Source organism: Neopelma chrysocephalum, unplaced genomic scaffold, assembly GCF_003984885.1.
Source record: "Neopelma chrysocephalum unplaced genomic scaffold, ASM398488v2 Primary Assembly neopelma1_23, whole genome shotgun sequence".
Taxonomy (NCBI): Eukaryota; Metazoa; Chordata; class Aves; order Passeriformes; family Pipridae; genus Neopelma; species Neopelma chrysocephalum.
The window spans coordinates 22,727,274-22,745,779 of NW_020897691.1; the positions used below are offsets into that span (position 1 = coordinate 22,727,274).

At 40.8% G+C, this 18,506-nt stretch overlaps 2 protein-coding genes across 2 annotated transcripts in view; both read left to right on the plus strand.

Moving 5' to 3' along the window:
• Positions 1-7,786, plus strand: part of IFNGR1 (interferon gamma receptor 1) — a 34,131-nt gene extending 26,345 nt beyond the window's left edge. Inside the window, exon 8 of the mRNA XM_027690099.1 lies at positions 7,692-7,786. Within this exon, the coding sequence (XP_027545900.1) occupies positions 7,692-7,700 (9 nt within the window). The 3' untranslated portion in view covers positions 7,701-7,786. The remainder of the gene's footprint in view (positions 1-7,691) is intronic.
• IL22RA2 (interleukin 22 receptor subunit alpha 2) lies at positions 7,778-13,589 on the plus strand. Its single transcript, XM_027690109.1, is given in 7 exon segments — positions 7,778-7,816; positions 7,818-7,893; positions 8,873-9,023; positions 9,850-10,028; positions 11,298-11,467; positions 11,904-12,082; positions 13,158-13,589. Coding segments are annotated over 6 exon segments (771 nt in total). The 3' UTR covers positions 12,060-12,082; positions 13,158-13,589.
• Positions 13,590-18,506: the final 4,917 nt, after the last annotated feature.

The window sequence follows — 18,506 nt, forward strand, 5'->3', positions numbered from 1 at the left end:
TAATTGTGAAATAAAGTTCAAGGGTGCATAAAGCATGGGATTCTTTTATTAGCTGTGACTACCTGAAAATGTGAGACTACAGTGGGTCAAGGATGTCTTTCCAGGTCATTAAGCTCTCTTTCTCCCAGTCTTGTTTTCAGCAATTGGCAGTAGTGGTATTGAGAGCCTAAAAACAGGGCAAGTGCCTCATAGTATCTCTGTTAGAATACAATCTAGCAGCTTGCAGGGTGAGGACTTCTTGGGACAAGGAAATTGGAAGGTCTTTCTAGCTACAGCTAGTGAGCTTTGCTTTTGCAGTTCTGTAATACCAAGTACCTGAGCAATGTGCATGTAGTTGGGAAGCTGTCAGGGAATATTTTATCTGTGCATTTTCACCTAATTAAGTTAGTTTATTTTAAGAAATTAATATTCTTGTGATGAAGAAGTAGTTTGCTTGAGCTTCTGGATATTTGTGCAGAGCACCTTGACATAGGATATGAAAGTGCCTAACATTTACACATTCAAAATAACTTAATATTCATGCCTTTTATAGACCTATCAGCTATTCGGTATGACACACTTAGAAAGTTTCACTACTTCAGACTTTTTCAGGTGATTTTTACTCTTGTCCTGACTGCTCAGCATTCCTCCCTTCCTCTCTCCTAAAGGCGATTTGGGAAACCATGTAATATAGGACTCCAAAATATCATATCCTATGTAAAGGAAATTGCATTACAAAAATTTGGCCTAATGCTTGACAGCATTTCTAAGAACTTCTTCAGTTCTTGTTCTCGAGTGGACATTGTAATTTTTTATCATTAGATCTGCAGTTAACAGTGAAGTAATGTGGCAGTACTGCGTGCTGGCACAGAAGCATCAAATCTTCTGCTTTTATATAGTTTTCCACCTGAATCAGCAATGTAGTTTAAAAAAAATAATTTTTGTCAAATCTACTGACATCTGTGGAAACAAGACACCATGGAGGGTCCTGGTTGCCTAGAAGAGACATGCATATTTGTATGTAATGCTTCATTAGAAGATTGCAGGAAAAGAAAATTGCGTGAGAAGACCTGTTTTTCTCAGGGATAGGAGTAACCAGTTGCTCTGAAGTGGTGCCATCTAAACAGTTGAGTATTAATAAGTAAAAGATGTTGTACTTGGTTCAAATTAATAGTTTCAGCATGCCTAAAAAAAAACCCAAAAATCAAAAACACGCAACCAAAACAACGAACCAAATACAAAGCACCTTTCATCTGTTGAAATAAATGACTTGCATAGATTTCTTCAGTGTTCTTTTTATAATTCAGTCCTCTAACTATGAAGCCCTTGTTTATTAACACTCTATGTTCTCTAAATGGATGCAACCATTGGGCTGAAGTGTGTAATTGAAACGTTGTAAATACTGTACATTTGAAATGTTTTTATATGAAAATATAATCTCAGAAGAAGAATGTGTGTCGTTGCCTCTTTATTACTGTTAGCTTTTGTTCTGAAGGCTAAACCTGCTTTTGAAGATGGGTGAGTTCATGTTACCTATGTAATGTATGCTTGAGCATTATTGAAAATCAAAACACTGTTTGAGGGAGATGTGTGTGGCAAATGTGTGTGCCTAATTAGATGTAGCCTAATACTGTATTCTATTCACCAGCTACATCATCAGCTTTGCAATTTCTTTTTTGCCCTTTGACAGTGTGGATGCAGCCTGCAGTAACTTCAGTTCTGTTGCTTGAGCCTGGAGACTCTCCTTATGTTCTATTTAAAAATTATGGACAAGGATTATGATTAAATGGTTGCACCATTTGAATGGATTAGTTGCTGCAGAGTAAGGAAAGCTTGCCTTCCTTGAAACTCTTACTAATAGAAATTTAAATTATCACAGAAGTCTTATTTGTGTCATGTTTTTATTTCTACTGTCCAGCCACACCTTGAAAGAGAAAAAGCATTACAAACAGATGATGAGCAGGCAAACCAGGTGGTTCTGCCAGCCAGCTCGCTATGTGTTCTGCAGTTGTCAAATATTTGCAATGTGCACAGTAGAATGTCAGGTCTGATCTGGCTTTTTCCTGTGCTGACATCATTTGAATAAGACAGACTCAGAAAGGCTGCTTAAACAACTTACAGCCCTTCAAAAATACCCTTCCATGGAGAGTAAATACAATCCTTTCAGATTAAAAATACAGAGTGAAAAAACTAAAAATAAATACACTGTATTTTCTTTCTGGGTATGACTATTTTGTGTTACGTTATGAGTGTTTTGCGGTGTATTTTGCAAATTAATAGCAGCTCATTTAATTATAGGAAGGGTGGAGGGTGCGTGCAGTCCTATTCCAGAAGACAGGAACCATAAGTAGTGTTCTGTGCTTTCTGTTACCAGGTTTGGTAGAGTTGAGGCCTATGATGACCTGCTGCAAATGTGATTAAATGTGAGATAAATTATAACAAGTAAGGAAGGGTTGCAAAAGCTTGCCTGAATGGCTAGAGGGCAGTGGTAGCAAGGAGGTAGAGAGCACCTTTGCCATTCCTCAGTCCCTTTTTCCCTGTGGATATATCCCAGGTACCAGTCTGGCCTTATATCAGCTTTTAGTATAGTACCAGTTCCTGCCTGTCCCCGAAATCTGAATAGAAGTTGCCATAGAACACTGTGAATTTGGGTTGTGAAAGTACAAAGAATTACTTTATCTGTTGCTTCAGGGTGCACGGCAAAACTAGCAATTTTATTTGACATACACAAAACTTCATTTCCTCTAAGAAGAATATGGAACAAAGCTTTTTGTCATTAAGAATCACACGGTGATCAAAATTTTCTGGTTAAATGGTTACATTGCAGTAGACTCGAAACTAACACCTCTGAGAAGTGTGAAAACCAATTCCGCTAAGTATGGAGTGTACTGTCCTGAAAACCTTAGCACGCTGATTCCTGAATGCTCAGGAACTATATCTACTCAAGATCTGAAACATTGTATTTATTAAAAAAAAAAAAAAAGGCTTGTAAAACTACAGTGTGTATATTCAGTAGTAATTTGGAGATAGTGGTGGTAAAGACTTGTTAAAATAGAGTTCTGGTCTAGAGTTTGTGCTCCTTGGATGATAGAGAGATGGTACTGAGAGATGGTACTGAGACAACCACAGAACTGAGCCACAGGCTAGAACGTGTGATGCTTAACAACTTCTACCTGCAGAAGAGATGAGTGAAAGGCAGGGGGTTTTTTTTATTTCTGGTGGTTTTTTCCCTTGGCCAGGGAAACCCCTGGAGCTTGGATCTTTCCAGGGTTTATTGCCCAGAGTAGCTACCAGAAGTTTTGATTACAGATGTGGAGACAGGCATTCCACTTCTTCCGGTCTTTTTCTCTGAATGCATGCCTTCCAGCCTCTTGGCCTTGTGCTGTGTGGTGAGTCAGCCTGGTGCAGTCTGTGGACTAGACAGGACTTCGGTGATCAGGTACAGAGATTTCCAGCCACTGCCTACAAGATGAATGTGTATCCTACCCACGCTACTAATGTTTCAGGAGTTGCCTCAGCTGCCTCTGGTGGCAGTTTGCCAGAGAGAGCGAGAATTTGCACTACCAGGCTTTGAGCCTTCCTTTCTTTAGTAGGTGGACCAAGAAAGCATGAGCAATGTTTGTGTTGTACCTCTCCAGGCTTATCTGGGGTTTCTATTGGCTGACTGAGCACCTGGTACCTTTCCTATACTATTAAGGTTACTTAAGCAAACCCAACAAATTGTGGAATATTAATTCCACATGTCTCCAAGTTAGTAGTTTTTTTGTCTGCAGATAATTTGGTGAGGGATCCACAATGTAAAGAAAAGTGGGTCTTTTCTCAATGGTCTTAAACAAACTACAGCACTCCATAGGGGTAGAAAAAGTATAATCATATGGCTTTGCAAATGAGAAAAAACTGACAATTTTTTAAGGGAACCTCTTATTTAAATAAAATGTTTTGAGCTATTGTGGGGTTTTGTATTAATTTCAGTTCCTAATAAATGTTGGTGTTGGTTACTAACTTCCTGGTGCAATTCAGTGTGTTCCACATTCTTAAATAAATACTTCATGTGCAAATAATGACTTGCTATTTGCAAGCCTTCAGCAGATCTTCATCTTTGATATGTTCAAATGTCTTACTATCTAGGTGCAGCTACAGAATGGGAATTTCTAACTGTAGTCTTTAAGATGTTGACCCAAGCCCTTTAACAGTGAGAGCTGAACAGGTTGTACCTGTGGCAGAAAGCAGGGAAAGCACGCACTGTGCAGTGAAAGTCTACCTCACTTCCTCAGAAACTTCTCTGTGAGAACTCATGTGATGCAATGCCTCTTCCTTAAAGAGCAAGGAAGAAAAATGTGAAAAGTCCCTCCTGCCTGACTGTGGGTGTTTACTTTCTTTTTTTTTCTTGTGTGTAGTGTAGAGATTCATTATCCCTGTCCCCACTGAGCTGGTGAAGCCCTGCTGCACCTGCCACACCAGAAGAGGCTGAGGGAGCTGGATCCCTTCAGCCAGGAGAGGTGGCACTCAGGAGAGATCTAACTGCAGTAGCCAACTGTAAGGAACATTTGCAGAAATGAGGGATTTTTCTCCGAGGCCCTCAGTAAAAACACAAAAACCAGCTGTCATAAATTGCAGCAGGGGAATCCCACTAGGATATGCAAGAGGAAACGCACACTGAAAGTGATTAAGTATAGGATAAATTTGCCATTAGCCCTGTGCTGAGCATTAGGCTGGACTGGAAGACCTCGAGTCCCCTCCTAAGATAGGTTTCCCTGTGAGTCCACACTGGCTGTTTAGAAAAGACTGAAAACTCTAGCTCCAATTGTGAATAGTCTTTAGGTCCAGAGTAATGTGAACTACTAATTTTTTTAATTTTTGTGTGAAATGCCACACATGAGAGAGACTTGCCTGGCCTCTGCCAGTTACTACAAGTATTTTCTGTATGCTTTGGGAATTTCTCCCCTTTCTTCATCCTCCCGCACACTCATTCAGGTATGTAAGCAAAACCCACCCTCATATCCACTGCAAATATCAGACTCACAGCCAAAGGTCATGCTACAGTAACAGTTTCAGGGTTAAATTGTCTCCTCTTATGTATGGAAAATAACTCATTCAAGGGAAAAAGAAAGAAAAGGAATAACCAGGGAGATGGTGCCATCAAGTAGGATGAATCAGGCAACTTTCAGCAAGAATGTACTTGAGTTTTACCTCTGTGTAGCAATAGTTTGTCCTCAAGAGAAAAAAAAGCTGTTTTCCCAGCATTCTGATAGGTTTCAATTCCAGGAATGGAATTGAACCCTCATGCCCAGAGTTCTATATTGGTTCACAAAAACATCAGTTCTGCTGTTTCACAGCAGTTTGTATGAAAAAGATGCTTCAGTGTGTAAGCTAGGATGAGCTAATAGCATAACTACTTATGTGGATTCTGCTGGAGAAAGTAATATATATTGACTTTTCATTTCTTCATAAAGTTCAGAGCACCCTTAATATTGTTTTTAAAAATTCTTATATTTTAAACGCCATTGCAGTGCACATCATCCTGTAGTGTTCCTCAATTTTTTTAAAAATGTACTATATACATATTCTATGAAACTCGAGACATATGTGTATGTACATATCTATAGGTGTGTGTGTAGCTGGTCCTTCTTTGACTGCAGCAATTTTTATCACAGAAAGCCCTGAAGCAGCATGACCAAAGCTGATGAGTAGCATAACATTACAGATGCTGATAACCTGCTATAACAATAACAACCAAATTTATATGAAGAGTTACCAATTAATGCAGAAGGCTGAGCTCAATTGCAGATAAAACACTATCAGAGTGCAATACACATGAAACCATGAGTTTTTCCATGTGACAGGTGTTTCTTGCCCCGTTTCACCACGTGGCAGGCTGGCCCTCAGTTCTGCATTCATAGGAGGAACCACCATCAAAAGCAATTTTGGCAAAGGTCCACACTTCAGCTCCTGGCAATGAGCTGTTACGTGGGGTATGAGAAGGTGTGTTGGTACTATTCGAGTAAACAAATACGTGAACTGTGACTAAACTTTGATAACCTTTCAGTCTAGTGATTGGTTTGTAAAAGTTCCCTATTCCCGCACTTGAGCTCATATAACATGATGAAATACTAATTGCATTTGGTGTGGGGAACTACTTAAAGGTCACTGAATTTTGAAAATGCGTTTGGGAAATGGATAGATAAAAAATTTACAGCCAGGGTAGACTTTCTGCCTTCATTTTGGTAGGTGTTTTTTCACTTCATTTCTTCTCAATTCTTTAATTCCCTTAATTGGTTTGTCTAATTAATTATTCAAAGCTACACAGTTAGCATTTTAGTATATCTGCTGCAGATTTAATGCTTGTATAATTAGGTATAGGTGATCAGCTGAACTGAGAGCCTGTGCCCATCTGTCTGACCAAGGTCAGCTTCTTGATTAGATGTTGTCCAGTTTGCTGAATATAACTGGTTGCTTTTAAATAGAAGAATATCTTCATTTGAACCAGAACTTGCACTTTTTCAACCTGACAAGTGTTTTGCCTCCACCTTTTCCCAAAGCAAAGATGATTCTCTGACAAATTCTTTTTGTCTGCAGACAGATGGTCTTCACATCCATTACTCCTTTGGTGGGAGTTGTTACATAGTGCTTCGTTAAGTCTTACAAAATTTGCATTTTTCTCCTCTTGCTTGTCATCATGAGTTCGCAAAAAGAGAATGAATCCTGACTTTTGCCTAGTTGTAGTAGTGCATGAGCAGCGAAGCCGGTGGGTGTCAGCATCAGGGAGTTTTCTGAGAGGGAAGCGTGAGGGGCAAGGCCAGGCAGGAGGGCCAGCAAGCTCCCAGCTGCCTCCAGTAGCACCACCTCCACCACCAGCAACTGGCTTGGCTGAGTTTTCCATGCGTCCCAGGAGCACAAAACTCCTCTCCCACCAGGCAGGAATGCACGTGGCATTAAAGCACTAGTAAACACAAAGTGAGATTTTTTTTTTGCCTGGGAGCCCTGGCATCTCCAGCCCTGGGGTCAAGCTTGTAGGGATGCACATATTGGGAAGACAGGATTCAGATGACAGCACTGACAAATCCCAATATTTGTGCAGGCAGTGTTGCAGCACACCTGCACCAGTTGGGGCATATGACTGGCAGTCTGAAAGTCCAGCCCAGAGAGGCTCTTTGGCCCAGTGGGCTGGGCTTACCTTCTCATTCCCTGTTAATGGGCTGGTAGTCTTGCAGCCTCCCATCATCTCTCCAGCAGCCTGTGTGGTGTGAACATGCTGCCCAACAGCCAGCAGCAGTTTCACAGCCCCTCATTCTTCCAGTGATACACTCCTAGATGATGTCCTGCTGTGAACACACCTGCAAACTCCGTCTCTTGCATTTGACCCAGAGACAGTCCATCAAACCAGAGGACAACCCTTGGGTAGGTCTTTTATATGTTTGCAGCAAAATTTCTTGTGTTCTTCAGCTCTGAGCAACTAGTGAGCTGAAATATAAATAAATACATAAATTGATGAATAATTTAATAGATAAAAAGGATGGCAAGCAAGCAAGCTTCTGTGATAAATTTATGGGATAAAACAATACTGACAGACATCATTTGGGAATTAGTGTCTTTAAAAAAGGACCTTATTTATGATGGTTTGCTTCATAATTAGTTCCAAACTTCAGCATGACCACAGCTGCCAAGTAAGAACAATCGCTCATTTTTAATTTAGAGCAACTCATGTTTTCCAGCTAAATTAAACCAAACCGGGGAATTTGGAAAACCACTGAGAATAAGGGGAAGTCTGGAGTGGTTAAAAATTACTTCCTCATAAGACATGCCCAAGAGGAAGAGAGTTGCTTTTCAGTCATGGAGCTGCTCTCCGAAGCATGAGGAGGATCATGCTTTCCTTCCTCTGGTTACTGATGCACCTGCTTCAGGATGAGATAACTTGTAAGTAAGGGCTTTTTGCTCTTTTCCTATGTGGGAAGGGGGGAGGGGGCAGATCCTGTTTTTAAATCTCTGGATGAGTCAAGGAATCTCTGGATCTTTTGCTGGGTTTTAAAAGTCCAGTCACTTTTAAATTAGTCTGTTACTTTATCTTTCAAGGTTCTGAAATGCAGATAAAACAAGCATGTTACCCATTAGATTTATTCATGGCTGTATTACCAGTTTCAGTTCAGCCAGTACAAATCTTACCTGATTTTGTGATATGCCAGGGAAAAAGCTGCTGTCATCTAGGTTGCAAAACGCAGAAAAATACTAGGATTTGGATGTTTCGGAGAGGTTTTTAACCGATTCTATCAGTAATATTGCACTTTGAAAACAGATGACCTTAAAAACTGTCAGACAGCTTTTCCAGTAGTGCAGACAGGAAAAGCAGTGAATCTCAGGTTATTGTTTATTAGGCAAGAGCTGGTAAATGCAACTGTGGCAACAGTTAAAAGAGCTATAATCTCTTCAAGAGCTATAATCTCTTGAGGTTAAAGCTGAACATAGAGGAAAGAACATTTGACTTTTAACTACTGAATGGGCTGCTTACTGCAGACTCTGTGAATAGATCCAAAGGATTTGTTTCCTGGGATGTGCATGAGGCATCTTCCACAGCAGTTAACTCACTAAGGAAAAAAAAAACACAAAAATTTAAAAAAATCCAAACAAACAACCAAACAAAAAAACCCCACCAACAAAAAAACCCCACCCAGACAGTCCACATAAAAGTGTTCCTTTCATAGTACTAAATGTGCTTGTTCTGTAACTACTAGATCTCATGACTTGGAATGTTTTGATCGTGAGATCCAGGAGATTTAATTTCCCTCTGTGGTCTGCTAGTCACAAAACCAAATGGTCTGTGGCAGTACCCCCATGATTTCAATATGGAGGAGGGTGTCTGGGACAAACATGTTATGTTATCATTCCATATTATTTGCAGCACTTTTACTTATGGAAAACCAAGACCTGCAAGACTCGATTAAGCCGCAGAAGGTAGAGTTTCATTCGTTAAACTTCAACAGCACTTTGCATTGGCAGCCTGGGTGGGCCAGAGAGGCGAGAGACACACTCTACTTTGTGCAGTATAAAGTGTAAGTATCGGGGGAACTCCAGCCTCCCACTGTGCCAGGGCCTATCCCTGCTGGCCACATCAAAAGGATTTCTCAGGTGACATGGGATATTCTCCTCATACCTGGGGAACAGCCATGTCCCGCTTGGCTGCCAGCTCTCAGTTGTCACTGCACTTATCAATTAATATCCCATAAGGTGCAGCCAAGCAGCATGAGGCAGACAAGGAACAAGCACCTCCAGCAATATGCTCTGTATCCTTACTGCACCACAGAGTTGAAGAAAAATGTAGTTTGCAGGGGACCTCTGAAGGTCACTGGGTCCAACAGCCTGCGGAAGCATGTCTGGCTAGGTGAAGTTCTTCTGCAATAGGACAGTTAAGGTATTTCAGTGGCCCACCTTGCCCATGACAATGTCTCAGGGTGCCTTGGATGGCAAGCTTGAGGCAACACTAGGGGCTAGTCCTCAGGGTCTGCTCCCATCCCTGGTGCACCTGGTGAGTGCCTGAAATCATCATTGCCCTTGAGAAATTACCTGGTGAAATCTGGCATTCTGCTCATTGTTGGACATACTGGCTAAGCCAAAGCTTGCCTGCCTCTTCCACAGGGCAAGTAAGAGGTGGCTTCCTACAGGGCTGGTGACCCATGTCTCTGCTTTAGGTTTCTTTCAGAAAAAACAAAAACCTGTAGCTCCCAAATGCCCATGAAATCAACCTTCCCTGTCATCAAATTGAAAGCAGTTAATTTCCACCGGTGTCAATGACACCGAAGTAAAACAGAGGGCTAACAATCTGCATGGACCCAGTCAGTAATAGCTAAAGTTTACATCCTTCCTTCTCTTTCTCCATAGTTATGGGCAGACCACGTGGCAAAACAAAGATGACTGCTGGGGAATTCAAAGCCATGTCTGTGACCTAACACATGAGACCTCTGACATCCGGGAGCCTTACTACGGAAGAGTGAAAGCCGCATTGGCTGGTGTCTTTTCCAACTGGAGCCTCAGCTGCAGATTCACTCCCTGGCGAGAAAGTAAGTGCAAACATATGGGTCTCTCAGAAAGGAATTTGATCTTCCAAGGCATGAAATGCATAATTTCTGCTCACAATTTGCAAGCATCCTTTTCTAGCTACAAAGCTGTACCTAAAGAAGTTTTGAGTCAATAGCTCCCAGTTGAAGTGTTATAATAAAATAATTTTTCCCACACTTGAAAGCCAACCAATTATGGCTAAATGGGCACCTACCAATAGTTAGGAGATCAAAAGTGCCCAGCTCCCTTTAATTCACATTGCCCTCTTCCTCAGAGCATGGAACTACATTAATTATTTTCAGCCAGTTTTCAAGCTGCTAGAAGGACAGGACACAAGACGGAAAAAAAGGAAACATTCCCTTCTTGGGGCAAAAAGAGAGCTGAGTGCTGTGTGGCTACCATCCTCCTCATATTTATGTGTTTTCCTCACTGCAGCAAAGGACATAAAACAGACATGTGCCAAGCTTTTAGTTAGTTCTGTCATTATAATGCCATAGGATGTTAGAAATAGAGGACTGTCCAAACACTGAACAGTACCAATCTACCTATCCAAAAGTTCCCCATGAATTAACCAATTTTCCCTCACTGGTCAATGCAAAATTGAATTGTCAACGTGGGGTCACTTCACAACTCTGCAGTGCAAACTACCTTGAGCCTCCTGCACAAATGAAACCACAAGCTTTGATATAAAGCAGTACCTTGCAGCAGCACAGCCCATCTTGTCCTGTGCCACCTCCTCCTCCTAAAGAGATGTATGGGGCAGCTGTTGCCCTGTCTCCCCACATTTCTGGGGCTGCACACACAGGTATGCAGGCACTACCTTGAACCCTTAGCTGTGTTTAACCAAGCAAATTGCAAAAAATTTTAAAGTGATGATGGAAACTGCATTCTTGGCATAACTGAAATGATTCAAATAGATATTTTATGCAGTCCAAGCACACAGACAAACATGAGGGAAAAAGAAAATTAGGACAAAGAATCCAAAGCGTTTTGCTTGACCAGTCAGCACGCAGCAACATGGAGCTCTAAGAGATTTCAAAAAGTTTAGTTCAAAGATAGATTTACAAACACAGGAAATGTCACCCCAGAAATAGCAATAACCAAGCAATAACCACCAAGAAGTAAGAATTTATAAAGTGACTCTTTAACAGTAAATACAGCATAATATATTGTTGGCAATATGACCATTTGATGAATGGATTCAAATTGTGTTCTATGAAATATTATTAATAAACCAGAATTGTGTTTATAGCTTTGGGTTTTTTCCTTAGCTATGATAGGACCTCCAATAGTAACTGTGGTTCATAGCAACAAATCCATTATAGTAAAGCTCCAGGCTCCACGTTCTCCATATAAAAGGAAGAAAGGCAGCAAGATACCAATGACAAATTATTATGATCTGCTGTATCAAGTCTTCATAATTAACAACTTGCTAGATGAGGTAAGTGTATATTCAAATATGAACTCTTTACCGTTGAAAGGCCAGGAAAGTGTGGGCACACCATCCTTGTTTTACAGCTGAAGTAGTCTTCTGGGATTGTGAGAGCATTGATGACTGCACAGGCATTTGTAAACAACATAGGCTTATTTTTCAGGAATAAAATTTGTTTCAGCTGAGTTGTAAATCCTCCCTGTATTATTTATCATCAACTTAGTATTTCATACTCTAAGATCTATATTAAAAATTGAGACAGGAGGGGAATTTGAGGGGAGGGGCAGAATTTTCTTTTAAAATCATAAATAAATTATTAATGCTGTGGACTATGTGTAAGTCCACATGCTGTTCTACACCCTCTGTTGTTATTAAACTTTACTCACAAACACATTTGCTAGGGAAATGTGTTTGACTGGCTCTTTTTTCTCCACTGTGTCTGAAGCAACACAGAGTCCTGGCGTATGAAGGAAAAGACAAGGTTATTAAAATAAAAGATTTGAGGCCTGGAGTCAGCTACTGCATCGTGGCTAAAACATATGTACCCATGCTGGACCGCAGCAGTACTTACAGCAGCAGGCAATGCACCGTACTGCAGTGACAGGGCTGCCACCTCCACAACAGGTAAGTCACTAGCTGAAACTGGAGATGACTCTGGAAGTCAAGATCACAAAGGCAGATGCTCTCCAAAAGGAGAAAATAAAGTGTGGCATAGAAACTGCCATCCCATATGACAGTATTAGCTAGAATTCTTACATAATCTCAGTTAGTTGCACACCAGGTAAGAATGATAAGGCCAAGGAGATTAGAAGAATGGGATAGAAAATTATTTGCATGCTGGCGCTGTCCTCAAAATTATCTCTGTGCCTTTCTTTAAACAGTTATAAATAGTATTACTTTCAATTTTTTTTCTGTCAAGTAAAAATTAATTAGGAAAATGAGTTACCTCCAACTTTATTAACATGCAGTTCTCCTGCAAGCTCTGCATCTCAATTCTGTTCAGGAATTGATCTGATGGATTAATTAAAATATGCCTGTCCCCTTTTCATAGCCACTCTTCAGTGTAATTTTTGTAAAAATAAATCAGTTATCAAATTTCATAAGTTCCTGTGGGCCAAAATGCAAAAGTTAGCTCCATTAGCTGATCTGAAAATTTGTTTTTTTACTTACCTCAATCACTAGACTATCTTCATGTATTATATGCCCAGCAAAGAGATTTACTATCAATCCTGTCTTGCAGGTGCAAAGGCACAGAGTGTACAAAGACCTAGCCCACAGTTGACTTCACTGGAATTGGCCTTAGCAAGCTCATATCTGGGCCCTTTCTAGGGGGAAACTGAAAAAGCATCAGAGCTTGAACCTGGGCTTCTGTTCTACCCTAATTGTTATACCCTAACTATAAAAGTTTTCCTTTCTTCAGCTTCATAATATGGTGCATAACACTGGTCTTTCTTGAGTCTTGGTCAGTGGATTTAGGCTAAGGAGGGAGCCCATTTCTAGGGGACATTCCTGCAGTTTTGCTCACTTTCCCAGTACTGTAAAGAGCTGGAAGCTCAGGTTAGAGCTGGACTTCCAAACAACCTGCAGAGCTGCAGGAGGAATGCAGGAGAATGGCATGTGTTCAGTGTCGGTTCAGTTTAATACCACCCAGCTTAAATGCGCACTCCAGCAGCAATTATCTTTCTCTTCCCAGTTACAGGCATAATGGCAGAAGATACCTTCCATCACAGATCCAGCTGTAAATCAACATCTGTTGTCTATGTCTGGAATACATACTTGGACACTTTTTAAACTAACCTTTGCTGCATTAAATTATTTGATTCCTCACAATCATTTTATGCTACATGAAGGTCAAGGACTGTTTGTATGTCCTATATTACAATTTATGATGGTATATATTTGCATTTTCAAAGGAAACAGTCTTGTAACATAAAAGAAAAAACATGCAAAAAGCATTTGTGGAAATATCCTTAAGATTCCTTCTAGGGTTTTTCTATTTTAAACCTTGGAATTAAAATACAATTTATAAAATAGAAGTTTCAGATATTTTATGTCTTCTAGAACCACGGTTGCAACAGAATATGAAAAAAGTGTCCTCTCTTTAAAATAAGAAATGTACAGTACAGGAGTACGCCCATGCTCACAATGTCTTCGTAGTACCCTCAACATAACATTTCTGTCAGTGAAAACAGTATGTGATTAGCCAGGAACTAATTTAAACAAAAACAGGAAAGATCCTTTCTTTCACTCGAAGAAAGACAATTAAAAGGAAGAGACTCTCAGCAAGTTTGCTGATGTTACAAAACTGGGGGGACTGGTTGATACACCTGAGGGTTGTGCTGCCATTCAGTGGGACCTTGAAAGGATGGAAAATTGGACAGAGAAACCTAATGAGATTCAACAAGGGCAAGTGTAGGGAACTGCACCTGGGGAGGAATAACCCCAAGTACCAGGAGAGGTTGGGGGCTGACCTACTAGAAATCAGCTCTACTGAGAAGGACCTGGGAGTATTGGTGGATTAGAAGTTGACCATGAGCCAGCAGTGTGCCCTTGTGGCCAGGAGGGCTAATGGTATCCTGGGGTGCATCGGGAAGTGTGGCCAGCAGGTCGAGGGAGGTGATCCTCCCTCTCTACTCAGCCCTAGTGAGGCCCCATCTGGAGTACTTTGTCCAGTTCTGGGCTCCTCAGTATAAGAAAGACAAGGAGCTGCTGGAGATGGTCCAGCGGAGGGCCATAAAGATGATTAGGGATCTGGAGCATCTCTCTTTGGAGGAGAGATTGAGGGAGCTGGGCCTGTTTAGCCTAGAGAAGAGAAAACTGAGAGGGGATCTCATCAATGCATATAAATATCTCAAAGGCAGGTATCATGAGGACAGTGGCAATATTAGTACTTAACTACATTCTCTTACTGCAGATGAAATGAGAGGAGGAGAGATTGGAGCAGACACAAAAGGGCAAAGCAAGCCCTGGGAATACTGGAGCTCCCTGCTACGTAATCACTATCTACTTTTCCCTTAAATCACATACACAAAGGTGGATCAATTCAGTTTACGTAACTGAGCTTGAGTTCTCTTAAACCACATCCAAAGCATTTTTCATGGTCTGTCACTAACACCTCAGCTGGAGGCATCACAGCTGACAGCTGCATCAGGGTGCTGGCAGTAGGTGTTTGGGAAGAGGCTGTGCTTAAGGAAGTGAATGCTCGTCATACTTGCCTTTACCAAAATGAAAGAGGTCATTCCATAAATAAATATTTCCACCACCTGATTTTAATACATTATATATTTGAATGACTAAGTTTGCAGACATCTAGCCATGTCCATATATCTAGTCCATAACCCCAGGTTTCTTTCACCACACTTCCTCTTTTCACTCCTTTCCCAGTTCTTCCAGTTGCTTTCCCCACCCATATCCACAGTTTCTTTATTTAGGTAAGTTTTTTTAGGACATGAGTCTTATTAAATCTCTGTACAATACCTAGCGCCAAGACAAGACTCAGATCAAGCACTGCCCTGCTGCCCCTCTTGCACTGGCCAGAACAACAATAAATCTGACCAGGCAAACTATTAAGAAATACCCTGTCTTATATTTCAGCAGTGATGACTTCATCCATTTGTGGATCATCACAGCCTGAAAGTAATATCTGTAGTAATTCAAGTTCTTTCTGAAATTCACTTCTTTCCTTAGTGCAGCTCATGTTACACAAAGATAAAGCGTTGTTAAGGTAACATCTACTAACACTAGTCAGAGAAGACAATGCCGAATACTGTACCTATGTCAGATGCAGAGGGTGAAACTCTTTTAAAGAAAACATTAAAAAAAAAAAAAAGAAGCAGCAGAGCCACAGGGACATTTGAAATCTGAAAGTTTTTCAATTTTATTAAATTATGAAATATGTGCAGCATGCATACTGAGAAAAACAATAAAAGATCTGAAGAAGTCTTGCACAGTTGTGTTGCTAACCAGATTTCACTTCCTCAGCAACAACACAGGCTTACGGAAAGCAGCGCAAGAGTTGCAGGAACCCACTTCCATTCTGACAGTACCATGATTTATTATTGCCAGCCCCATGATGTTCTGGAAAAGCAAATTTTCCCTTTCCATTTGAAATGCAAATTTCCTTTCAGCGCTGTTCTGACATGTAATTTTACCAGGGAAGGGCTTGGTGCTGTATTTTTAGTCCACAAAGGCTGAAGGATCTGAACCCACAGCTTCTAGATAGCGTTGGCAATGCTGTAACTTTTAAAAACAACTTATTGTGACTTAGACTGTATGCTGCACTGCTATTTATGACTCCATGAGGGTGGAATGGAGAAAGAGTTCTCTTAACTACAGCTGGGACTTTCCTGCAGGCAAGTCAGTTTGGAAATACCTGGAAAAGTGAGCTCTGCCCCTCCTTTCTCTTTCTCTTCATGGGCACAAGCAGACCATCTCCAGAACTGCCTGGATTGGCACACAGCTCTGCAGTGGTTCATGCACATGTACACCATTCAGTTCAGGATGCTTTCACATCGTTGCCTTGGCTTCTTCTGGCCAAAAGTTTGCAAGACCCAGCTGAAAACACCCTTCTCTTGATTTTTTAGTCACTTACAGAGGAGACATTTTCTACCCAAGTGCCAGCTTCTGTTTCAGAAAAGAGATAAATAAATGCTGACTTTTTGGGGTATGCCAGTGGGTGGGGAAGACCAAGCAGTGTAACAAAAGAAGGACTTAGGACTTGTGCAATTCTGTAAGTTCTCACTTGCCACTTTGCTGAGGGATGTCTGCCTGTCACAATAGCCTCATCTGGTCGGGTCCCTCTATCACGACTGAGGGTCCCTCTAATGAGAAATAGATACTATGTCTTTGAGAGTTTGAGGTTATGGACTTTGTTGTGAAGTGGAGCCCATCCCACAAGGGTCTACCCTTCTTTCTTTCATGACTGTGTTTGAACATTATCTTATCTGTTGGATAGAATAAGTGCTTATCTCCTACCATAAATGCCTTTCTCTTCCCATTCTGCTGGCACTCACAAGAGCAGTATTCAGCTACCAGAAATTCAAGAACAGGGCTCCAGAAAAGCTGATAAAGAAACAACAATGGACCAGATGCTCCAGCCTTATAAATTAGGAGAAGATTATGCATAGCCGGCTGTACCATATAAATGCCCATTTTTATATGATACCATGATCCTTGATGTTTATCATATGATGTAGCATCTGGCCAGTCTCGTTCACACCTCCCATATATCTGCTTTAATCAGATGTGAACTTGGGGTTTATTTACTTGCATGACTTGATCTCAGCCCAGGGGTGGGGCTCTGTTGTGAAATGACATTGGCTTTTGCCACAGATCTATTAGATGTTATCAAGTATTCCAGCCTGCAGAGAATTAATCACAAATAGGTGGGGTTTTCTATGGATTTCAATGTTTGCTACAAAGATATTAATCTGTAAAATCTGTCTGATAAAAAAAAAAAGCACCCCAAACTCCTGAGTGTTGGTTTGTCACAAAGGACACAAGACACAAAACAAGAGTACTTCTTTGGAAAAGGGGAGGGAAAGAAAAGATATCAGTGTTCACTGCTAGGAAAGTTACAGTCTCCTTTGCAACTTGTTTCCAGAATCTTTTATAAAAGTTTTCCAAGGAAAAAAAACTTTAAAATGTAATTCCCCAAATGATGAAGTAACTGGCTGTTTTATTTTAAGTCTTACGTGTTTAGTCTGCTGAAGGTCCAGTTCAAGGAGTCATTGCTGCCAGAATTTTGGCTTGAGATGGGGAAAAATGAGAGGCTTGAGCCTTGGTGCTTCCAAGGAAAGTTCAAATACTTGAAAAAGCTCCATCATCTGAGGTAAATACTGAAGATAGTTTTAAATTTTTAAACATTGTGCTCTTTTCTAAGGCAGTGGGAATTTGATGCTGAGTTCCCTAAATACCCTCAACAATGACAAAATGCAGCCCAGTGGTATCACGCTCTGAGGATTAGACTCTTAAACACAGGAACAGGATGACAATGAAGAGCCATTGTGCTAATTTCTATATCTACAAAAGAGCAATAAAATTGTCATTAATTCATTTCAGGCGCTGTCATTCTGATACTTTTTTTTCTTTTTTGGGGAGTGAGAAATCATACAAATCATACCAATCTCCAAGAAACAGTTTTTCATTTTCTAACAACAGATGAGTATTTCTTTAACATTGCTTGTTATGAGACACTGGGTTTAATAGCTGACAAGCACATGATTGTTATAGGACTGGGCTAAGGCCTTATTTCTAGGCTAACATCTAAATATAAAATCTTATATTTGAAAGAATAAAGCTCCTAAAAGATATCAGAAAAAAACCAAGCAATAGGGTTGTCTCTGTTAAATCAAACTTAAACACTTTCAGAGGGTCTGTGAAGTCACTAATCATGCCCTGAGTGGAATGAGATTCAGAGAGACAAACCTGGGAAAGAAACTGCTGGGAAAGGCAGAAAAGGCAAGAAGACAAAGTGCACACATAGAGGGACTGGGAAGCAGAGAACTTGCAGCATCAGAGCAACAAGCATTCAAAATAGGAGCAAAGTGATTTGGCCAACAACACAGACATTAAGCAGTTTCTGCCTCAGAAAGGGAGTTAAGGAGAAGATATACCTATAAGGACACAATACTGATGCGTTCTGATCAGAGAGACCATTTCAGCAGCAACCTCAGAGGGTGAAAAGCCATTACCGAGAAGGAAAAGCCAGAGTGAGAAATCCATGCATGTTTGGCAGATACAGCGAGGGATCTGCATGAGACCCTCACATCCTGGGGGTGGCAGCTGAAGTCATGACAGGACATCCCACAGTTATACACTCAACATCTATGCTTGGGTGACTGAAGCTCTATCCCAGTTACTGAAATACTACTGTAATGTACTAATGGGATATTTACCAGGTATAAGCTGGACACTATCATGTGTATATGATTTGTAGGGTTACATTAATAAATACAAAGAGAAAACCTGGTTATTGAGGTGAAACACAGATGAGAAAACATTGATGTGTACGATGGAGTTGCAGAGTGCCTTGGGCACGGTAGCCTTT